The 25,533-nt window shown below is 35.2% G+C and overlaps 1 protein-coding gene and 1 long non-coding RNA gene across 15 annotated transcripts; one reads left to right on the top strand and one right to left on the bottom strand.

The window, feature by feature from the left end:
- Window positions 1–119: 119 nt before the first annotated feature.
- On the top strand, window positions 120–18,349 carry LOC119068749. The gene is made up of 3 exons (XR_005086218.1): window positions 120–246; window positions 7,058–7,067; window positions 18,337–18,349. It is a non-coding gene; the product is annotated as an uncharacterized LOC119068749 (long non-coding RNA).
- Window positions 1,757–24,374, bottom strand: LOC119068748 (guanine nucleotide-releasing factor 2). 14 transcript variants are annotated; one of them, XM_037172461.1, is made up of 22 exons: window positions 23,859–24,328; window positions 12,067–12,217; window positions 11,899–11,992; window positions 11,715–11,823; window positions 11,440–11,630; window positions 10,580–10,950; window positions 10,346–10,512; window positions 10,019–10,117; window positions 8,536–9,007; window positions 8,331–8,467; window positions 8,125–8,148; window positions 6,121–6,274; window positions 5,596–6,034; window positions 4,939–5,119; window positions 4,840–4,857; window positions 3,741–3,909; window positions 3,572–3,686; window positions 3,246–3,496; window positions 3,027–3,179; window positions 2,837–2,962; window positions 2,631–2,762; window positions 1,757–1,911 (listed from the first exon to the last, which is right to left on the bottom strand). In XM_037172461.1, exons 1-22 carry the CDS (start codon window positions 23,893–23,895, stop codon window positions 1,770–1,772), a joined length of 3,732 nt encoding a protein of 1,243 aa, XP_037028356.1. In that variant the 5' UTR covers window positions 23,896–24,328; the 3' UTR covers window positions 1,757–1,769. The 14 variants fall into 14 exon arrangements, with proteins under 14 accessions (XP_037028356.1, XP_037028359.1, XP_037028350.1 ...); XM_037172464.1 differs by lacking the exon at window positions 23,859–24,328 and adding an exon at window positions 19,286–19,539 and having other exon boundaries at window positions 5,761–6,034; XM_037172455.1 differs by lacking the exon at window positions 23,859–24,328 and adding an exon at window positions 19,286–19,538 and having other exon boundaries at window positions 1,757–1,908.
- Between the last annotated feature and the right edge of the window lie 1,159 nt (window positions 24,375–25,533).

Genomic DNA, 25,533 nt, shown 5'->3' with positions numbered 1-25,533 from the left:
TCCTCATTAAAAAATTCATTTCTTTGTTCTTATTGACTAATTAAAAATAGACGTAAAAAATCTATTAAAACTTTTGCGTTTTTATGTTTCATAATAAATAATTGCTCACGTGGTTTTTGTGTGATATTCAATTTTCTTCTCACTAGTTTTAGTTTCTCAGTTTTATAAAAAAGTTTTTTTTATTACGACCATTTTAATGCAGTGTTTCCGAACAACATGACCTCACAATCGATTATTCAGTTATAAGTGACATTAACGGGAACATCCAAGGTAAATATAGTGAGGAGGTAATTCCATTCAGACGCGCGGCCTAGCACATAAGTTCGATGCTAATGACATCGTTTTTTTTTAAATGGTTGACTACGATTTACTTGTATTTCACAAAAATATTTTCGCTATCTCATAACAGATGACTTTCTATTCCATTATTTGCTTTCAACGAAGGGATGAGATGGAGTTTGTTTGGAGTTTCGTGCCACCGCACATCTGATTCGGTTATATATGGCATTACCTCCTCACTATATTTACCTTGGATATATCCAGAAAAATGTGGGAAAATTCAAGAAAATGTTTTTCCAAAAAAAGTCCCTGGTCTGTTAGTGCAATAATAGTATATATCGTACCGAGGACTAAAAGTCTAAAAGTCTTACGGCGTCTTAAAACGACGAAATCACACTTTTCGGGTCCTAGGTATGAAAAATAATATTTTATTGAAATATGACCATTTCTGATGCGTTTTTCATTTGTAAGTTTCGTAACTTTTATCATGTGTCGGTCATTTTTCTTTCCAAATTTACTTCAGATGAATGTTGAATATGCTGGTACCGTTTTCGCTCACATGGTTAGACACGGGCTTATAACGCAGTGATAAGCCGTACATGTGTCTGAACCTAACAAGCAAGGGTAATTTTCCGGAATTTCGAGAGTTTTCGCGATTTTAAGTAACTTCCGAAATCTTCAGTAATTTCAAGAATTTAAATTTTTGAAAATTCTTGAATTTTGGAATTTCAACAACTTTCAAGAATTTCGAGGATTTACAGGAATTCCGTTAATTTTCCAGAATTTCGAAAATTTTAACGAATCAATTTCACGAAAACAGGCTTTGCTTATAAGCACGTAACTGGTTATGGGTAAGAGAGCATACCTACCAGCACGCAAGTTTCGATATAAAATTGATTACCGCTCACTGTACGTACATCCCACTTCATTAATCCATATTGTCTTAGTAGTTGACATTTATACCATTTCGTGACCGGTCCAGTATACAAAGGGCCAATTTTAGGGTAATTTAATTTTCCAAAATTAATTTCTCCCAAAAAGAGTGGAATTTTCAATGCTAAAATGTTTCGTAGTAATTTCAAATTGAGTTAAATTTTAAAAACTATATTTTCCGGTTGCTGAGAACACTGCAATATGTCTTAGTGTTGTTTGAACCAGCAAATTGACTTATCATAAACCAAAAAAAAATCGAAAAAATTAAAAATTTTCTAAAATATTCCTTACAGGAAAATGATCTTAAATTAAGTAGATGTGAATCGAGTGTTTACGATTCCTTGTTCCCTAATCGGGCTAAAATTGTATAAAATACCATTTACTGTGAGGTAATACAGTTCAAAACACGGCCTTAAAACTACCATAACATTCGATTTAAAGGGTAAACCAAAAAAAGTTTCTTTCGAAACTAAATTTACCATTTTTGTTTCTCTTTAGTTGTTGTTGTGGTTTGGTGGTTGTTGTTGGTTTCGAGCTGATTTTATTTTTGTTTAAAATTAGTTTGGTATTGCCTTTCGTGATACACGTGGTTTTAAATTTTCCGATATTTGCCACATCGCATCTTCGTCCAGATAATTTTCGAAATTATCAAAGAATCCAATTATTCGTTCTTTTTTCGTAAAAGGATAGGAACTGCTACTGTAAACAATTTTTTTGGTAGTTTAGTCTCATTAGTAATTGGAAATGTGTGTGTGGATGCATAGAACTGCACAAGAAGCCGATTTACAGAGTGATAAAAGTGGACATTGTAGTACGACAAACTGTCAAATCCGAACCGAACTCGACTAACTTCAAAATCCACAGGTCAGCCAGGTCAAAAAGGTTAGGGTTTCAATTCATTTGCGATAGAGTCGGTTTTAAGCTGTTTACCAGACAATAATAAAAAATGAAATTTTTGGAGATGAGTAGATCGTTAACCCTTTGTTGAATACCAAATTTTTTTACACCTTTAACCAGTAAACTCTTCACAAGTTAACGGAAAATTTTAGATCTCTGAACATTTGACAAACACCGTACCAGACAAAGGGCTCGTTGGTACCGGGTGTTCAAATGTCGGAAATCAACTTTTTGTCGGAAACATTTTATTCAAAGAATCTACGATTTCATATCAGTAATATGTCGATAGAACGGCGTCTATTTGAATTGAAATAATCAAATTCTGTACTGACTCTTAATGAAATTTGCCGCTCTTTTCTGACGGAAACAATTGTTTTATTTGCACTATAACTGGTCTGGTAAGAAACCAAACCTCAGCCTTTTATCAAATTGCTGTTACATCAGCACGGATACGATTTAAAATTATATTCTGCCGACTAATACGTCAGCCTAGTCAATCTATATTGTTAATAATGACTTACCCTTTCTTGAATCGTTTCATATTAACTACGATATTGTGTTGCTGCCATCTTTTCGAAAAGTTAATCACGCCTTCACTCAAAAAGTCTTGGTTACCAATATGAACAAATGTTAAGTCTTGTAGAACAAGACCACTGAAATGAGAAACATTTTTGTTTTTATTAGCAAGTCGATCATCATAAAAGTTCCAATAAAATTATTCAATTACATGTACGGTATGCAGGGCGGGTTTGTTTCAGCTAGCGCCTGACGATAAGCTCGAAAACTTGAACTGGAATCGATAAGAGCGCAATACTCTTTCAGTCCATCGGTTATGGTTCGGTGCCATTCCAGTCTATTGACGGTAAGCGAACAATTATTTCTTGCTATGTCAATGCAAAATGAAAATTTGAACCCACCTTCTGATAGGCGCTGAGTCTAAAGCTGACAGTAGTGCCAGATACGAATTGAAATTATTAATTTTTCGTAAATGCTTCATTATTTTAATGAATTTGATGACGTGCTTCTCCCGATCTTTACTGTCTTCCTGTTTCAGAATCTGTGACCGTGCCCTGAAAAATTGCGTTACATATGAAACCATCGACGTTCGCAACGAGATCGAACACTAAATCACTTACCAATAAGACATTTTGTTGAAATGTTCCGTGAACCGTGTCAAATTCGGTGACCGCTCTTCGCACTGTTCCTGTGCCCAAATCAACACTTCTGGTATTTCAATTTTTGCAAACAATTCCGCATCGAGTAAAGTCATTTGCTCAGCAATATCGGCCGACTTCAAGTCAATTAACGTTGGTAGACCGGTCATAATGGCACGCGATGGGAGAGATGCATTCAACGATTGCATTTTCTGTTTCTTTAATAGATCAATCTATCCGACAAACAATAGATCAGAACGCCAATATTAGTGGGTGTCACAATGTAACAAATAGGAAAATCTACCAACCTTTTCGAGAATTTTAATTCTTAGCGACTTTGCCATAGTCAATTGGCCAGAGCACACTAACTGATAGACGAATTCGTTAAGCATAGATAGTAGGTGAGATGTTAGATCGGGAGCGCTGTTAACGGAATATGTTTAGATGAGTGTGGCTTTAGATTGCATCGTAACTTACGTCAAGTCGTTGACCACTCTCACCAACAATGAGAATGATTCTTTTGCTGCTTTCTGCTTTTGATCATTTATTTGGCAATAAAAAATTGTGTGTCGGTGAATTAGTTTTTCGATCAATTCCAATGGCGATATAAATGTTCTAAACGTTGTAATGAATGCTTCGCCGAATGCTAAAAGAAAATTTTCACGTTAGAGGGCGAAAATACATTCCGAATTTGAACACATTGTCTACAAGGACTACCAATTCATTTACATGCTTGCGGGTCGTTCTTTTCATCAAATTTCATGAACTTTCGACGCCCACAGCATGTAAAATCCATTACAAAACTCGTGATATAACTTACAAAGTCGCGTTTTCGTGTGTTTATTGACCTCGGCGTCGCCTCGGATAAACAAAACTCACACGAAAGCTTTACATTCCAACTTTTTGTCACTCGTCTTGTAAATCTATTACATGCTTCCACGGATAAAATGGAGTGATTTTTTTCTCGTGATTTCATCCCTTTGTATGTAAAGTTGCATCTGTTTCGGATGATTGATTTTCGGCACTTTCGCCGGTAGCCCTAACTTCGGGCACGTGACAAGCGAAATAGTCTAAAATCAATCGTCCAAAAGAGATACGTAAATAACTAACGTCGCATCTAGATAGAAACGTTCCGCTATGTACAGAAAACAATTCTCACTAAAAAGTGCAGTAGAAGATCGATTAGAATCAACCAATCACGCGTTAAATCGATACGAAAAAAATAATCTGAGAATAAAACACCTGAAAATTATCTAACTATACAACGAACTATAGAATCTGTACATTACGTGCTTGAAAGATCAAGTGTCAGTATTTTACAAAATGTGCTTCAACTTCTTTCCGAACTAGATATCTCGGAAACGGACATACTTATATGTCATGGATACTCAAGAAATCGTTGGCATCCAATGGAAGAATAAGTTCAATTTTTATGATTGAGATGTATGCAGTCTACACCGAGTATCATGGAATTGAACATACATTTTCTTCCATTTTTACTGATGAACATAAATTGAAGAAAAACAAACCGAAACCCAAAAACTACTTAGTTCATACAGACTGCAAGCAAATTTACCATTTTCCTTGACAGAATCTGCGGGCACGGGTGGTTGAAGAAAGGAAATTTTGATATTTTTTGGGTTAAAATTTTTTCAAACTGTCGTTCGACACTCACCACTTTCATTAACTTTTTGTACTTTGCTTGCATGTACAATCAAAGCATCCACGTAGCCGCCCTTGACATCAGGTCCATCTTCGCCTTCCTTTTTCAGCACTAGATATTTCGAAATATCCAATTCTTCGATGAGACTATTTGTTGTTTTCAGTGGGGCCGGTGATAAGGGGGCCGAATTTGTCTGTTCATTCATATGAGGTAGAGAAAATTTGAATTAGAAAATTGTATGTGACAACGATGACACATTCAAACAGTTAGACAACAAAACACAAATTAGTTACGTTTGCATGCACATATTCATCGATAACAGGGCAACTTCTGAATGAATCCATGGACGGAATTTACTAGAAATGATTTCATTCTTGTCAACTGAGGAAAATTTAGGAAACCAGCTAATGAAACGGAATTCGAATCTTAAAACAGATCTTCGGGGGAGTGTGGTTCGTTGATACGATTTTTTTAGTAACACCTTAGGTAGGAGACGGCATCAGTATTTTAAGACTCCAATTCTTTGTTTATCGTATCAATGAATGTGTCCACCAAAACAAATCGATGTCTCGCATCTGATGCACGCAAATTCAAACAGAACAAAAAACAAAAACATTTGACGCCATGCGAGTTAACTGCATCCATTTACTATATCGACTTAACACACACCTGTTGCTTATTGGGTGAATTACGCCGCAGAACAACCTCATCATCGTCATCGTTAGTATGATTAGAAAGCGATTTTACCGTTTGCCCATCGTATAATTGAATATAACTGTTGCTATCACCATCACTCTTTCGTTTATCCTTAGAATCTAGTTTCACTGTATTTACCGTCTGCCCAGCTGCATCACTGTTACGCGTAACTATGGACCGATCGTCCACATTTAATTTATTATTGGTTGTGTTTAGATTTGAATCCCTAATATGACTAGATGTGTTGTTATCGGTTAGAGCCAGTTTCGGACTAGACGGTGGCGTTGAAATGATACTAGCCGTTTTGTTGCTATTAACGCGTTGTCGTTTCGGCGGCAATGCTGGTGGATTTTCGTCAATTGGAGAGGTACTAACCGATTCAATTATTGTTTGCTTTCGGAGTGGCGATAAACTGGAAATAGTTTTTTTTTCTCGTTATTCGATCCCACTGAACAATCCATTTTAGGAAGACGTAGAGTAATATGTAGTGGTTCTTACCTCATAGTTTGGCTGTGTGTGATATTGTGATTATTGGTGATATGCTCAGACGAATGATGAGTTACATTGTACGTATGCATTGAGTGGCGTAGAAACTCGGACGTACTGTGTGTGGAATGTGAACAATTCCCAAACATCTCCATGTATGCCATAACTGTAAAATTGGTTTAAAATTTTCATTAGCGATCGGTTATTCGATTTCAAGACGATTTTCATTTCTATTTTGTAGATTTTTTTGACTCAAAGCAAGCACCCATTTTCAATTTCTAAAAGCCAAAACTTAAATCAAACTAATGTGACTCGTCATGCAGATTGAACAGCAATCGAATCAGGGTATGTTGTACACAACAAAGATCACGATTGTTCGCTTCTCCAATAAAAAAAAACTCGAAGTTAAGATCATGGTTAGTTTGAAACATAGAGCTGACCATCAAATGTAGTCTCAACCTGGTGTCCGTTACCGAAATCGTAATGTTTTGTTATTAACAGAAGCGTAAAAACTTACAATCTCTTCAGAGAAATCGATTAGTAACCAATCAAATGGTTCACACGATGTTTTGAGGATAGCTAGACCCGAGACTAAGCGCTCCCCCAGAAAGCCGTGTGCCTTAATTAAATTCAACAAACACGAACACATTTTTCTAACAGAAATATTGAGGTCTCTGATTCCATTTTATTTTTTTCATTTTGTACGATGCCCAACCAGCAAGACAAAACCAAAGGAAATGTGTTGTTCAAGCGATACTGTTTCTCCACGTACAATAAACAGAAAAATACCAACGAGTATCGTTGATGACATTTTATGATGAACAATCTCCTTCAGTTCAAGACAAGACTCAGAAATGAATATTTTTTCAGTGATTTTTTCACGTACACATGCCACAATATCGGTTACGATTGGAGCATTTTACTCTCGAAGTGATTAACTTGAAAAAAGTTGTAGACATGTTAGAGTGGCAGCACCAGTCTCCGTACATATACCAGGAGTATTCTTTCATTCATAAAAAAGTTTATCAATGAACAAATAATAGGTATTCGACTACTATTGCACGTGGAGAGACTTGTGCGCCGCCCTACATCCATCGAAGTCATATTCGATCAATATTTCTTTCACTCAGTTGTTATACGGATTCTACATCCACTCTATTACATGCTAATTATACGGAGCATCGTCATTTGAACCCGAAAATCTCTCTCCGTTGTTTCACGCCCCATCAATTTCATTGATCAGTAGTAATCAATCCCGAACAATCTCCGGGTAGACTATCTATCGTATTATGTATATGAATATACTCAATTTAGGTAGTTTACGATGTATACGCAGATATGTGATACAGATGGCCTGAAAGGTATTTGCGATTTTTTCTTTAAACTTTTTTTCTTTTAAAGCATGACGGGTATAGGTGACGAAGAAAGTACGGTCGTAAAGTATTTACCAACGATTGGATAGGATAACGCTAGATATACTGAGTATATGATTGGTATGTACAAGAAATTCGATTGGATTTTCTTTCCTTCCATTGCAACATCACGAAATGGGGGATCAATCTTTTAGAAAGCCTATCCATTGCATCGAAATGGATATACGGTTTCATTAAGACCAAACAGACGAACAGAACCTATTTCTGTAAAAAAATTCTTGAAAATTGGCTTAAGCATTGATTCCACAAAGAACTTCCCACCGAGGTCTACAAGATTCGTGCGACAGTCTAAAGAAAGACTAAACGAATACACTGAGCATTGATTATGTTCCAACTAAAAATACAATGTGATAAAACGCAACGTAAAACAACAACTAACCAAGCACGATTCAATGTATCACATTAAAGTGTTTGTATGCGGTGTGTGGTTTTGTTTGGTTTTTTTTATTATTTTAATTTTTTTAATGATGAATTAAGCAACTAAGTCCAATTTTAACAAGAAAACTAAAATCAAATTCCTTTCTGTTTGGCAAACAAGAAGTAAGTGTGAGGTGTGTCGCCAATCATTGTACATGAAACTTACCTGAATAGGCCACACTTTGAAACACTAAAGTGTAATATAAAGCTACGTTAGCATATTGGATTGAACTAAGTTTTTCATTTAATTTAATTTTCTGTTTTTTTTTTTATTTAATCGATTGGATCAAGAGTTCTAGCTTCGTTTGACTAGCCGTTTGACGAAATATAATGAAGAATTAACAGAGAAACGAGCAAGAATTTCCTACTTACTATGCTTTTTCTTCACTGGTAGCGGGGGCGGTTGTTCATTATCGTCAAAATGGTTCACACGTCGCTGTTCGATCAAACTCTGATGTTTGCTTTGCATGTGTCGCATTTCGGGAAAATTCAGTCTACCTAGTTGTGCACTAAAAACATAAATAAAACGAAGAGCGTAAATAACCAACACCTTCACTCATGTACAATATTCATGTACCTTGAAAAACTATCCAATTCCTCTACGTTGTCATACTGTGAAATATGTCGCTCTTTTCTCGTACTTCGAGTTCTTGTTTTAACAGGTAACGCCGGTGGCTCTTCATTATTACTATTACTCATAATCTTAGACGTAAATACACTGTCATCCGACTGTACGCTACACACTTCGGTTCGATTAATCGACGATTTTGATTCTTTGACCATCATATCATTGTCTTCCGAGTGCATAAACTCCTGTTTCGATACCTTGCCGAACGAGAAATTCTCTTGCAAATTGGTTGAGTTCGTGTACATTGAAACGATATTTTGTTGTTGTTGCGACGAACGCATTAGTTCGACAAGTTTCTCCTTTGTTGTAGACGATTCCGTGTTTATAATACTCGATTTACTGGATTTAACTTGTTGCTCGGATATGCGATGCATTGACACGCTGGGTAGACTAGCGCGAAGTGATTGCATTGACGCAAAGCCTGCAAGTGATATTGTAAATTGAAATTTCTTCTTTTCACAAATACACGATCTCTTTGCCTCAGCAACCGAAAAGTATAAAAAAGCGAGATCAAGGAATTTGGGCTTGAGCTTGTTTCTCTGCGTTTTAGTGGTAATTGAAGTATTTCGCTTGGTCCGATGCGCATAGAAGTGAGGATTTGAGTAGCATGACTGATGCAATCCATCGGGACCGTCAGCATTCATACGAGATGATTCATCGTTTTTTCGAGTAGATTTTATTCATTATAGTCAAAGACAAAATCGGATACCGTGAACGATAGTTTTGAATTTTCAAAATTCTTGTTTCGTTGGAAAGCGGTAAATTGTCGGGAAATGAATAAAGTTTGAAAATTAACTTGATTATTCGGAACAGTACTTGTTGATGCAATTTTATTGTTATTTTGTGGCCACTGTTGTGGTTTACTGAGAGGAAACATTAAATTCGGTCAAAGGTTGCATCGTCTGTTCATATAAATACAAACGAGCAAAGACGATTTTATCTTAAAAATTTAACTGGAAATTCAGTTTTCCCATGCTCGGTAATGTTACCATATGCCAGTCCCTTGATAAATTAATTTGATGTGCTCTACGAATTATTTGTTTTGACTGACGTTATTTGTTTTCGAATTACAAGTTTGTCTAGCGAATCAATTAATAAAAAGCATTAAACGCAGGGCCGCAATGGAGAGATCGGGTGATCTCTGAAGCTTCAGTCGAACGTAAAAAAGCGGACGGACCGTGGGACCAATATCCGGACCTGATTAAACCAATTAACAAACACTGTTCTTGTTAAAAACTTGGTTGAATTTTTTGTTAAAATTAGAATTTTAAATAAAAGCAAAATGATACATATTGTCGATGAGCGTATTCGAATAGAAGAGCTCGTAGCTAAAAGCAAAATGAAACGCGAAGCCAACAATAAATAAAACAATAAGCAAAACGGACACAAGAAAAACATAATAACACTGGAATCAAAATGTAGTCAAATATACCCGATTCGTTCGAATTTCTCTGATTCTTGAAGTCAGCTTCGGCCACTGTTAATGCCGGCCCTATCGAATCAGTGACATCAGTCGATAGAATCGATCGTTCTAAAAGAAAATGTTAGATGACAGAAAGTTGAAAAATTTTGAAAAATTTATGTTTTAATGATTAAGGCAATAGATTGTTGACGCAATGCTTTCAATCGAAAAGTTTGCGTCAATCCCACATTCCATAATTCACATTTCGAATTCCCGTTATGCACCAGCGAGACACTGCGATCTCTCCCGAATTTATTTTACGGACACAATTTTGTTCCTGTTTCTGAGTTCACTTACTATGCGAGAAAACTTTTTCAATTTCATCGTTTGGATCGTCATAGCTTTGGTCCATGGTCAGTCCCCTTAGCTCTTCTTCTTCACGCGAATGATTTAACGCCGAATCCAATGAAGACGCACTGAGCAGACTAGAGTTATCGTCCGGCGATTTGGACCGTAATGACATTCTGTGAAATTCGAAAAAAAAAGAAATTGACAAAAACGAAATAGTGCAATTCGAAACGCCCGACTCACCTATCTAAGCCACAACCTAATAAAGATGAATCAATTCCATAATCTGAATCATTTTGACTAATTTTTTGTTGACTTTTACGTTTTGGTGGTAGGGGTGGAGGATTGCTACTTCTGTTTGGAAGCGGAGGTTTCGGTGGTGGACTAGAATCACGTAAAATACTTTCGGTACTGTGCGATGCACGTATTGTTTTAGCTGATGTTTGTTCTAAAATATCACGTTCTCTTGGTGTTAACGAAATGTCCGGTAATGATGTTCGTTGACTTGCTACATCTACTGTTGGACGTTGCAATGTGTTGCTGGAATTCGTAGATGTTAGTTGATGATGATTATCACGTTCAGAAATTTTTTCATTGGCCAATTTAACCAGATTCTGTTGGGAATATAAAATGGAAATTGTAAGTTTCGCAAAAATTGGAATGAACGAGTTTTATGTACTGTACGGGACTCAATTTTCTTAATAAAAAAGCTCAGGAACAATTTGTAGAAATTGTCGAAAATCGATTATAGATTTTGGTAGGCTACATATCAATATCCCAAACATTTAATCGACACCCTACTCTGCTAAGAAACTTTTCCACCAACCCACACATTTTGTAATAGAAAAAAAAACATTTTCATTCCTTTGAAAACTGCCACCCCTAATTGAATTTCTCCACCCACAATTCACACAATTTTTTTTTCATATCCACCCACGAACCGCACGACGACGCTTTTTCCCATTTAATTTAACTCTACACGATTGTGCAGAACCTATAATGTCAAATGTTATGCAAAAAATGTGCAGTTCAAATAACTTCAACAGTTTGTGCACTACTTAAAATTTCTACCTCTATGATGGTTTTTCCCAACGTTTACTTACAATTATAGCTGCATCGACCAAGTCAACAACTTCGGTTACATTCTCGTTACTTAACGATGCACAATTTTCCTCATTTTCACTTAGTAGCACCTCATCGCAAAGTTTAATTAATTTACCCAACGACAGGTACACTTGTGTCGTTGCCGATATTATGGCACTGCTATGTTCGTTCAACGTGTAAGTTTGCAGTGCTGGAAATATAGCGTTCGTTCGTGAAAAAAATGTTTACGTTTATGAGTGGAGCGAAAGCAAAGACAGAAATGTAAATCATTTACCTGCATGGACATTGGCAATCGATTCTAAAACGACAGTTCCGTTTCCGGGCAACATTTCTAACTTTTTCTTCGATATAACATCTTTGAAATGTGTTAGAGCGTGTTTCACCTAAATTGTAATCGAATTATAAATCAATATACACCTTCAGCCGATGGCTTCAATCAATGGCAAACATTCCCATACCTGTCGCACATGATAATTCAAATCGTGAATCGGTTTCACATCTTCGATTGCATGTTTGGCTGTTTTTGATCGAGGACTGTTCGGTGAATGTGATCTGAACGGTGAAACAAGTGGATTTTTCCGGTTTCGAAATTTTGTAGACGAAAATGAATTATAATTTAGACTTACCGTCCCAGCGTGTTCGTCGGCGTACGAATTTGTGAAATTTTTTCCAAAAAATCATCCTTAAACGATCGTGCTCTGCGTGCCAGTTTTGTTCCACGCAGACTATTTTTATGGGTGAAAGATACTTGCGGTGAGGTACTGTTATCGTCTGCATCTGAGGGATATCAATTATATGTCACTTAATGGCTTCTAGTCAAAGTGATGTTGCAATTAGCCCAGTAAAGGATGTTAAAAAAGTCAAACACAGAAATAAACTACAAAAACTTGATAAAAGGCGAAGAGCGGCATTTCTATGAGCAATAAACGTTGATTCTTGCAAATGCAGAAGCTGGAAAAAATATCCAAACTATCATATCTCTTGTCTGTAACTAGCTTAATAGTAGCGAATTTTCAGACGCTCGGTTTAAAAACTTTACATATATATGCGTGCAGCACAGCAGTCAGGGTAGTACGCACAAGTGTGTAAAAGTGACATTTGTACAAATGGTATACCCGATTCCCATCAGGTTGACCTGAACAAGATATTTATCTCAACCTGACTGTAAGCTTTCAGATTCAACCTAAACTTGACCTGTTTTGGATCAGGATTTCTTACTTCACTCTTCAGGTTCAGGTTAACCTGTAAATTTGCTCCTGGAGTTACCAGACCTGAATTTACGTTTTCTGGTTCACCCTGATTTTATTTAAATCAAGTTATCAGGCTCAGGTCAGGTCAACTATGACCTGTTTCGAGTATATTAGAATGTTGTTTCTAAAATGTGTCTGAACTGAAATTTTGCGTAAAAGATGTGAAAATTGACAAGTCGATGTTGCCAACACATGCAATCATTAGGGCGCATGTTAGAAAATAGGATACTTTGTAACAAGAGATAAAAGGCGGAAGACTGGTCTTGAGCTTTCCTTAACGAGGCGAAGCCGAATTATAGCCGATCAACGCAAAAAAAACAGTTATTATGCCACTCGAATTGAAAAAATGGTATTTACCAAAGGTCATCGATTTAATTAACATAGCTGCTGTACTGATGATGATGGTTGTGATGGCTTCATCTCTATTCGAAACACCATTTTACAGTAAATAGATAGATATAGATAATTTTACACTCCAACTCCACAGACTTAAACCCATACTAAGTACATAATAAGTGAAGGCGAAATAAAACCTTTGGCGGTTCTATTGTGTATTCAAACCCTTAAGTAGAAATTTATGGGATAACGCAAAGAGCTTCCAATCAATAACGAATCAGTACAGAGCAGAGGAGTATGGTATGAAAATAATAACCTGTAGGAATACGTGTTCAAATAACGATTCAAAATACTACAAAGCTTTGACTTTGTTATTGCCGTTTAATTTACTTTTCGGTATTTCCACGTTCAACACATTGTTTGGAATAGTATTATTTCTGTGATACATTTAGCATGGCTAAATTAAGAAAATATTTTTGTAATATCATGTCAGCCTACACAATACGATATTTTGGAATTTAATACGTAGGAAGTGGTACAGAGAGAATCGTTAAGTATAATTTAGAATTATGTTTCTCTTTGAATCAAAGAATAAAAATGGGTTTACTGCATTTATTACACTGGTGCAACGTAATAAATTGCCGACGTGTACAGATCCGAATAATACAGGACGCTTGTCATTTTGCACTCAGTAAAATAAACAAAAATGCGACAAAACAACCGTTTGCTTATTAAGTGAATACTAATTAAATCTATGGGAGAAAAACACTGTCATAAACGTTACAGTAACGGCATTACACCATATGTTTAAAAGTAAAACATCACAATTCGTTTCATAATTATGTAATAATCATATACCCTTAGATTATAGAGGTGGAAATTTAGCCGATAAAGAAAGAAAAACAGAGGATTAGTGAAGACCTCACATATCAAAAATCAATCAGATATCTCGAATTTCAAATGAAGAATCGTTAAGGTAAAATTAAATCACTCAGATGAATGACAATAACTTAAATTGCAATAAACTCTATCTGTACAGAATAACTGAAACTCGAAAAAGGTCAGGTATCTTGATACCTGAAAGTCACGATAACTTTGAAATCAATCGAATTAATCTGATAAATCGGCAGGCACATCCGATATCTGATCTGATTTATCCGATGTCAGGATAATTCAGGTCAGTTCGAACCAAGTTCGGATAGTATCGATGTGATGCGGAGAGGCGCAATTTAGGGACAGGTTTTCTAATTTCGGGCAAGAAACGACCGGGCAAGTGCATAGATTTCACAGACAATACGCGTAGTTTACATTTTAATAAGAATTCAAAATTTACAGTTCCTACTTCTTCTTCATAGCACGTAAGTGAAATTTAAACATAAACTTACCGCAGCTGTTTTTCAGCTGGTCAACTCATTCAAACAAATTGCTTATACGTATTTATACGGTTTAATCACTACCACGCGCGTTATAGTAACTATTTTACACGTGTTAATGTAAACACTTTTGTTTTTACCAGCAGAAAAACAGTTAAAATGTTTGTCTAAGTTTTACTGACGTTTCCTGTAGTTGGAACCTAATTTTATTTAAAAGGGCTTGTTTTTGTAAATTGGTGGGACCGAACAGGTGCCAGCTTAAATTGAATGATCAGAATTCGGGAACGAGCCTCATTTTCGGATTCCGAGCAACGAGCAAGCACAGACAGAAAAGTAACGGACACAGTTTGGACACGTACTTTTCTAATAGCTGGATGTTCCGTACGCCCACACGGGTAACGAAAAAATTATGTCCGCTCACCACACCTCTACCTCTATCATAGGAAGAGATTTTAATCCAAACACTAGCCCATACTCCGAACAAAAACAGTAACGGACCTGCTTTTCGTTTGTAAAAGGTTAATGATCTGCATTTTCGTATATTAAAAATTTCAAGATTGGGTAATGAGTCAACTGATGTCGATATATCGTCTTTATCTTCGAATTCTGGTAAAATAACAACGAAATTGTTTGGTTACGCTCATTCATTATGTGGTGAGTAATGTTGTGGACAATTCTTGGAAGCTTTTTTGTTTATTTCTAATTGACATGTAGTTCCAAAAGGTCAATTACGATTGTTTCATTCCAAAGATTAAGATCAATTTAAAAATTTTAAGATTTTTCAATGGTTAGAGTCTGCCATTAATTTGATGACGACTAATACACATTGTACTTAAAACTGAGAAAATTACATTCAGTCAAACGAAAATGTATACACAAATTGAATCGGATAATAAAATAATTGCAAGTGTCTCTGTCTCTCTTTGTCTCCCTTTGCATCTAAAGTACTGCTCGGATCTTCAAATGAAATAGCCAATAAGTAGATGAAAAAAAAGAACCTCACATAAACTGAATTGGTAAAAACATTTTCTGTACGTAACAATGTAATGCGTATATTATGCTATTCAGCGATTAATTTTTAGCCCCGTACGAAGTACTGGGGGCTTATAAGATTAATATGCCGTTTGTAACATGTCGAATTGGAAGCAGCCAGTAAGGGCAAAGCATTTGGTTATGTTCATAGATGACAAATCCGCAATAAAAAAAAATGTCCGTCCGTCCGTCCGTCCATCCGTGACCCCTCTAGCTAGAGTAAATCACAACCTTTTTTCAAAATTCTTTTTTTCCCCTATTGGTAAGGACAAAAGTAAGGTCATGTTCGAAAATGGGCATGGTAGGGCCGGCCCTTCCAGAGCTAGGGCCCTATAGGTGTTTTTCAGTCTTTCGCCGATATCTACCGAAATACGCACGCAATACCTGCTTGTGATATATCAAATGAAAGGTATTGACGAGTAGAACAAAGTTGCTGAACATTGTTTTTGGGTAAGATGCAATGTAGGCTTGTTGGGATGGCTCAAAGGTCGTTACTCGGCCCTAAGTGTTTTTTGCACATAAATCGAGTAAATCTCATCCGATTTTGCTAGATTTAGTTTTTTATGAAAGGTAATTGAATACCGAAAAGAACGTGGGGAAAAAAGTTTCAAATTCGGGCCCTTGGACTAAGGCCGCTACTCGGCCCTAAGTCGTTTTTGCACATAAATCGAATAAATCTCATCCGATTTTGCTAGTTTTTGTTTCATTTGAGAGATAATTGAATGCCGAATAGAATGATGGCAAAAAAAGTTTCAAATTTGGGTCCTTGGACTAAGGCCGCTACTCGGCCCTAAGGGTTTTTTGCACATAAATCGAGTAAATCTCATCCGATTTTGCTAGATTTAGTTTTTTATGAAAGGTAATTGAATACCGAAAAGAACGTTGCGAAAAAAGTTTCAAATTTGGGCCCTTGGACTAAGGCCGCTACTCGGCCCTAAGTAGTTTTTGCACATAAATCGAATAAATCTCATCCGATTTTGCTAGTTTTTGTTTCATTTGAGAGATAATTGAATGCCGAATAGAATGATGGCAAAAAAAGTTTCAAATTTGGGCCCTTGGACTAAGGCCGCTACTCGGCCCTAAGTGTTTTTTTGCACATAAATCGAGTAAATCTCATCCGATTTTGTTAGTTTTTGTTTCGTTTCGTTTGAGAGATAATTGAATACCGAAAAGAACGTGGCGAAAAAAGTTTCAAATTGGGTCCCTTGGACTAAGGCCACTACTTGGCCCTAAGTGTTTTTTGCACATAAATCGAGTAAATCTCATCCGATTTTGCTAGATTTAGTTTTCTATGGAAGGTAATTGAATACCGAAAAGAACGTGGCTAAAAAAGTTTCAAATTTGGGCCCTTGGACTAAGGCCGCTACTCGACCCTAAGTATTTTTTGCACATAAATCGAGTAAATCTCATCCGATTTTGCTAGATTTAGTTTTCTATGGAAGGTAATATAATACAGAAAAGAACGTGGCGAAAAAAGTTTCAAATTTGGGCCCTTGAACTAAGGCCGCTGCTCGGCCCTAAGTGTTTTTTGCACATAAATCGAGTATATTTCATCAGATTTTGCTACTTTTTGTTTCGTTTGACAGATAATTCAATACCGAAAGAAAATTGGGATACAAAAAGTTGTAAATTCGGATTCCTAAGATTACATCGTAAACTTTTGTTTTATACTTGAGAAGTACTTCGTACGGGCTTTTGTAATTGCGCTAAGCGCAATTTTAAAGATGAACGCTTACAGTTTACAATTTGCAAAAATAGACAATGATGTCAAGTACGCAATAAGGTTACGGAAGCATTTTGATATCGGACGAATAAGGGTTACGGGCTTATTAGGGCTATGGACGTATAATGGTTTCGGGCTAAATAGGTTTACGGGTCGTACGGGGCTCAGTCGTAGCAAACGCTCCGACTGTTCTGATGCCTTGTTTTTTAATTAAAACGACTTGAAAGTTTTATTTACGGCGTCATTAAATTGAATTACATTTGAAGAATTATTCTTTTGAAAATAATTTTTTAAGTATCATTTCTGACCTGATCTATTCGTATACCAAAGATAGTTGTAGATAAACGATGACGATTCAACAAATTTTAATTTTTTAACAAACCCTGACACAAGGAATTCGGTGTGAAATGACAATACCCGGGTAAATTATGGATAATCTGAGATTTAACGGAAACAAAAATCTGTAAGTCACTGCGTAGCATAAAATCAGATTTGGAAGATTTGCTCATCATTGGACTTTGTAGAAAGGGACGGTAAGTCTTGGAAAAGTATTCACAGAGTGTTTTTCAAACAAAGATGTATGTTGTTGTTCTCAGTGGGACCGGGATATGATTGTGCGAGTGACTAGCATTGTTTTCATTCGATAAAAATTTAAGAGAAACCTCAGACCTGAAACATGATAAAGTGTTAAGAATATGCTTGTTACAATAGATTAAGGGTGGAAGAGTAAATAGATCAAATGAAATAAGACTGAAACTTTCTAGACCGAAATAGACCCTACACCCTAATCGTGTGTAACATACATTTTATTTCAAACAAGGAACAGATCGGCATATTTATACAGTAAATTTAATCTTAGACAAATCAAATTTAAATAGTTGAAGTATCAGTTTGCTCAATAACATGTCTACATCGAGTGTCGTCTCCCTTCACCTTCATATGAAAAATAAAATTTTTGGGAAAACAATTTCCTAAATTTGTCAGAAACTGCCAAAATTTTCGAAATTTGCTAGTGGCAGATTCTAGTAAATTTTTCTAACTAACGGAAATTTTACAATTTCGAGATTCGAGTCAGGTCAAACCCATTAAGACCAATATGCAGTCCCGCAGCTGTAAGACGCAGTTTTAGCAAGAGATTTAAAACGGTAGATCCATTTAACCGATTCACCCAGTGACAAAAAGTTTATATGAAAATTCCTCTACAAAAGGCAAAATATGGAGAAAAAAAAACAGATAAAAAAGACATCTAGTACATCACCCGGATGAAGCATGAAAAAGTCCACTTGTCGCAGCGCCGTTGCTGAAATTTAATTGTCTCATAATTTGCATAATTCGAATAAATCGAATATTTTGAGGTATCAGCAAGTTTTGAAACGTAGCAACTTTTCGCAGACGACAAGTATATCGGCAGTTTTACTATCAGATCTATTACTTCATTAATTCGTCTAAGTAATTTTCAAGAGATAGATTTCAAATCTTTTACTTCATTCGCTTTGAACAATTGCTCAACAAAATCGTATTAGTCAGAGCTTATCGTTTATTCCTGCAGCCGTTATCAATATAACAGTATCCGTCTGTAACAGATTAACAAGGAAAAATTACTGAACAAAGTAACACAAGGATTAGTATATACTAGCCGGATAGCGCTAACAAAGCTATTATTAGCTTAACTGATGAGGATGAACGCATAAATATATTAGATATGATCATTAAACGCGAAACATTTTATATGAATGAAACGAAATTGTTCTATGCCACCAAATGAACATTGTTTATCAACACGGCATATTAGTATACAGACGACATAGTAAAATGTAAAATTATTTTATATAAAAGTGCGCGGCATATTAAAAAAAATGTAATGTGAAACACAACCTGTGACCTTTGAACAATATTAATGTAGAACAAAGCCTTAATTTGTTCACCAATGAGCAATGACAACACAGAATTTAGAATTATATTTCTCATGTACCACATAAAATATATTTTATTTGAACCAATAAATAGTAAATGTATGATTCCATGAGCTAAATTTAAATTTAAAATGAAAGAAGAAGAAGGAAAAAAAACGCACATCACAACAACAACATCAATTATTTGGTATAATATGTATGAAAAATCCCAGACTCACATTTTTCAATTAATTCATAAATTGAATGACAAATCAACTGCGGTACATGTTGCGATAGAAATAATTTTCGATTTTTCTTATGCGGATGGTAGGATTTCAATCCTTTCCTTTCAATATCGGCATGGTTACTCAGAAACGTATCATCGTATTGAGGCATGATTTATTTTATGGTACTTAAAAGATGCGGCTTGAATGCGATGACACACACGCACACGAAATGAAACAATTTATATTTTCAACTTCAGAAAAAAACAAATTAAAGAAATTTAAAGTTCACGAGTGCAGTTTCTAATTTATTTTTATTTATTTTTTGGTTTTCGCCAAACTAGCTTTGATCAACTAGTCAGATCAGACTGAAGTCAACAAAGAATAATTCAGAAGAACAAAACTTTTTAATTGTGCGGCCACTGGTTAATTATTAGATTGGAATTTCACAAATCAAAAGACACGACTCAATCAAAAATATAAATTTGAATTTTTGTATTTCGTCGAGAATTATTTTTTTTTTGGTTGTTCCTCATCTCGCTCTATTCTTCTGATTTTTTTCGCCTTTTAAAAAACATGTGATATTTATATTTAGCTTCGGGCTTATTTACTACACTAAATTACTGCGAAGACTTATGAATTTTATACGAAATAATTGTTGTACTACATGTACGGTGTACACTCATGTTATGTTAAAATTTATAAATAAATAATTAAAAAAAGAAAAAAAAATGTTTAATGGATAGGATTTCGAAACAACGTGTTGATATTGTTTGGACTATTATATCTTACATTGCCCATCCATCCTATATAGGCTCTTGTGTTTCAATTATGAAATCTTTTTTTTATTTTTCTCTTGTATTTATATTTGTCTTCAAGTGATTTTTATGCTGAAACAACAGATTATTATCTTTTCAATAGCCTAAAATCAACGAAATTACGGCAAAAAATAGAACAATTTGTTTTCGTTTGTTGTTGAAATATGCTAATTCATCAAAAATTAGTTCAATAATTGGAATCCATTTCCAATTATGCATTAATCTCAACAGTTGTTGGAAAAAGAATTGAAGAAAAAAAAATCAGTTGCAGATCCTGTCAATTGCGAAACGTAGATGTTTGAATGAAATCGATGGACTCAATCACTATTGAACAAAAAGAAATACATTTGGCACTTGTCATGTTAGGATAGGAAAGAGTAACGTTTCGTGCAGCAAGTGCAACAATGAACTAAAAGCTTTCAAACTAGAATAACACTTGAATGGTGTCATAATAACAAACATTTCTTTTTGTCATAGGAAAAGAGAAAAAAATTGACTGACACATTTTACTCGTGCCACAGAGCTGGTCTATTGAACATTTTTGCCAGCTTATTGGAATTATCTTAATATGCAAACATTGTATTGAAAACAGAGTATTGTGTTTAAATCGTTTTTGGTCTTTTGAAGTCTCGTTTTGTGAAGGATAATGATAAATCAATAAATTAAGTCAATTCTCTGGTTTCGATATAATTCGTAAACAATCTGGAATATTCAATAAGAAAATGTATTTGCTTCCAACCCTTGTTTTGTGGTAGAACACAAGTCACACTATTTTATTCTGTCGTTATTCATCACGTATAAACACTCAAAAATGGTCCAAATTCCCCTCAATCATCCCCTCAAACAGTGCCAATTTTCAAAAATTAAAATTCTTGCAGTTTCCTGAAAATTCTTTTAAAAAAATTCGAGAATTTCAAGAAACTTCAAGAATTTCAACTCTCGCAAATAGGTCCTGCGGGGACCCGGTAACCACTTTATAGATATTTACAGGTTTCAAGAGAGGGATTCTTCTGAAAAACAGAAGACCGAAATCGGACGCATTTTCTATTGGAATTTTTTATTTGTGCCCACTAAGGTATTCGACCCCAGAAGCCAAAACCACTTTCAAAAAAAATCTTCGAAGCTTGTGTGGCTAGTGTGATCGAAAACCGAAAACTTGCACTTTTCTTACAAAAATTTCTTCTGTTACACGAGCCGCGTGTGGGGTGTCATTAGAAAGGTAATTGCATATTCTTTCAGGGAAAGTAGAGCTTACAGAAGTTTGGTAGCATCTACGATTCAATATAAGCAATTAAACATTTCAACTTCTCATAATTCGTCGTAGATGCTTCCAAACCCTAATAGACACTATTTGTCCTGAAAGCACAAGCAATTACCTTTCTAATGACACCCCCACGACAACTTCAACTGTTCATATCTTACTGTGGATGAATCTTAAACCCAATAAGACCTTATTTGCCCCGGAAGTACATTGCAATTACCTTTTTAATGACACCCCACACGCCCCTGTACGTCTCGTGTAACGGGAGAATTTTTTGTAAGAAAAGTACAAGTTTTCGGTTTTTGATCACCTCACACTAGCTTCGAAGAATTTTTTTGAAAGTGGTTTTGGCTTCTGGGGTTGAATACCTTACTGGGCACAAATAAAAAATTCCAATAGAAAATGCGTCCGATTTCGGTCTTCTGTTTTTCAGAAGAATCTCTCAGATCGAGAATTAGACAACTAACCTTTCAAATCTGTTTCAACGATAACAAGAATGTGACATATCCAGAAATGTTAAACAAAAATAATTTAGAGACGCTTATTGTGAATTCGTACAGTGTTTCAAAGCCTTGACTTCAAGTCAACTAGTCAATCTTGCAGTGAAGCGCAATGAACAGTGTGCATAAATGTTTGATGGATAAATCCCTAGACTGTGTAAAATACTGAGACGTGTATGTATGTAGTCACTCAAATTTTTCACAATTTTTTTTTGTACTTTGTGAGTGATTTGTGTCAGTTGAAAAATTTGGTTCCGCGATAAGAACCCTTTGAGGGACGTTACTACACCAACGCATTCTTGACCTAACATTTTACAGCTAGACGACTATCAACAACAAAGACCAAAATAAGACTTTCTGGTTGAAACAAATCAAGTATCAACATAAATAGCAGATAGTTAGCGACTATATGGTGATACGCATGCCGTTGGTAAAAGGTTAAAACTATAAAGTCAAATTAAAACATACGCATCGTCTAACGTTGAATAAATAAGGAATAAGAGATAGATAAAAGTGTCTCTATTTGTATACGGTTATTTATTATACTTTAGACGTTAACGTAATTTAAAAGCATGTACTGGTACACCATGAAAAGTACGCATATATAGTGCTTTCGCCTAAGGTGGCGCTTTGATTAGAATTCCGGATTTGTTTTATACGACTTTTCCTGCATTGTTTTTTGACGACCTCCTGCAGTGATTGGCAATTAAACTCAGCTGTGCGCTAATATATATTACGCAAAAATTTACGAAAATTGTAATTTTAATCGGTGATCAATGGAAAAAGGAAATTTTGAGAAGATCTTTAACAATCTTGGTTGTTTACCAAATCTCCAATCGCAATCGAAAATTAGGCACAAGTGAGTCTTCAGAGCACGTGTGTTTTGAGATGCACTCTCCTTCCAGTAAAACGTTTGGTTCAATGACTTCAATGGAGAATGTAAATCATCCAACATAAGTAATTTTACCAACGAATTTGTTAATGACGTAAATGAATACATTTTGAATTTAATGAAAATTCATTTCGATTCATTAAAAGTTCTTGGAAATCTCATGAAATTACACCGAACATCTAATTGGATATTTTGATACGGATTGTCGAGTTCATTTTACCCTGACCGATTTCAGGAAAACCATTAGGTGGACTACATCTTTGCTTAGGACACGTTCATTTTGACGAAAGGGATGCCTTTAGAACATGAATATAATGATAACATAATGATGACGACACGTCAAATCAGTTGGCAGCAAAATATTTACTTATCACTCGATTAAGGCAGATTAAGGCAGAGTAATAAAAGTGCAATAAATTACATTGAAACATTCGTTGTGTGTGCATTTCATATAATATAAACAACACCGAATAACAAAACTATCGTTTCTACCGAGTCACTGGCAAATGTTGTAAATTACTAGTCTCACGATTTTCTTTTCTTTTTTTTTAAAGAGAAAAATCAAATATTTTCATTGCATATCTTATAAACACACTTAGGTGAACATTTCATATCAATCAAGATGTCAACAGTAAGTGGGGTACCGCGCCCTTAGCAAACGAACAACCAAACTTCAAATTGCAATTCTAAGGATCCTCAACAAAAATTGTTAGACATCCCGGCCAATTGCACTAATTGGAAACTGAATAAATGAATCATTTTTGTACACACGGTAGCAGAAGAAGTCACTGAAAACCAAACCAAAACGGTACAATTTTGACGATTCTATTTGGTTGTTTTTGCTCAAAATACCGATACATTTATATAAATGGTAAGATGATATACCGGACGGACAATAATCGAATTCACAACTCTTTTTCACTAACTAACTCGGAATGTTTGTGTAGTCATTAAACAAATTAATGAATTACCATAACAATTCGACGATCCCAGAAATTTGCATTGAAAAGTAAACACAAAAAAAAATTGTTTCTTTTGACAAAAAGATGACACATGAAAGAGAGAACATCCCAAAGAAGAAAAAAAAATGATAATTTTTTTTGGGGGTAATACAAACCGTGATAAGATTTCTCTGCCTTTAATCCAAACGACATTTTTTGTAAAATAAATAATCTTCACGCACACTTTTAATTTAACTACAACAAAATCACATTACACAATTTTTGTGGAGCACAAATATTCGCATTATTATTCACTTCACTATCGAACTTTGTTCCTCACGGATATTTTTTTACAGAAAGAAAAATAACCATAGACGAGCACTATAGTGTAATGGATGGTGTGTGTCAAACGGTATTACATATACTTCTCATTTTTATTTATTTTTATTTTTGTTGTTTCTTCGAGAATCAAAAAAAAAACACGCAACGATATAACAACACAAAATCAATAAGAAAATTTCATAATCGGAAAGTCAATGTGATAACTTGAAAAATGGAAAGATCATTTCTGATGCAAAAATCAATATTTCGTTCAATTCACATAATACGCAAAAATCATAACATTAAATTGATGCGATTTTTGTCCCCACAACATCTACTCCATATTTAACAAAACTGACTGATTCAATGACAGTTCTCTGTGCAAAAGTACTGTTGTGTTAAAACAATAGATGTCTCTGCGCTGTGTGATAATAATATTTTGTTATAATAATCGGCCACTGTGGCGTTGCAGTCACAAAGTTTTTTTGGATAAGAAATTGCGAAAATGTAGCTCACTTTATTTCCGAGAAGTTCAACCAACTTATTCGAACATCTGCTATTTTAAAAAATAATTTTCCTTTCCTGATTTTTTGTAAAAAAAACTTTTAAACTTGAAATGTGATATTTTTGCATTTGAATAATGTTCATCAAAGAGCATAACCAAAATTGAACAGCGCCAGCTTATGTCAGCTCTATAAAATGCAAAATGTTCTGAAGTCGTAAATGAAACAACCCAATTAAAATTTTAATTTCTTAAAAAATAAAAAATAAAAACTTTCGTCGCTCAGTTTGAACAGGGTTGGTAAAAAAATCAGAAATGTATGTATGTAGCTGAAGAGCAACAATAAAGTATGTTCAAGTTATTCGATTCGAACTTAAATTCAATGTTTTGAATGGGCACCCACCCTAAGTCTGTCACTTCCCTTATGTCAAAACGAAAACCGGCATCATTGAGAGATCATTCGTGTAAACCTCTGTCGCATAGAAGAAAACTTTTTGTAAAGTCCGAGTGTTTTTGTGGCTCATCCTCATCAGCTGAACAGATTGTCGCACTTGAATCTACCATATTTTAAGTACACAGTGAACCGTATATTAACGCACAAAAAAAATGAATAAAACAGTGAACACTGAGCGATCCAAAGAAAATGAAAATGATCAGCAAAAGTCACCGGTTTGCCGCCTTCGACACGGTCTAAACGACAACTGCCTACTTCACGTATTTGAACATTTAAGCGAATCAGATCTGTTAAATCTATGCTCAATGGACCCGTACTACAAAGAATTGATCTTGAGATGGACTATCAAGCAGAAACGTTTGAATTTGCCGGGGGCAAACAATCTGGAATGGTTCAAAGCATTCGGTAAATCTATGCGAAAAATCAAACTGTACTCGGGACAATTCATCTCAACAATTGCGACAATTATGAAATATTGCGACCCCGGCCAATTAACCGAAATTGACATGACAATACAAGACGGAGGCGGTCTTCTCAAACGGTCTGATGTGACCGATTCACTCCTCCAGCTCAC

The sequence above is a fragment of the Bradysia coprophila genome (assembly GCF_014529535.1).
Source record: "Bradysia coprophila strain Holo2 chromosome X unlocalized genomic scaffold, BU_Bcop_v1 contig_20, whole genome shotgun sequence".
NCBI lineage: Eukaryota > Metazoa > Arthropoda > Insecta > Diptera > Sciaridae > Bradysia > Bradysia coprophila.
Note: the sequence above shows the minus strand (reverse complement) of the source record. Positions and strands in the feature narration are given on the sequence as shown.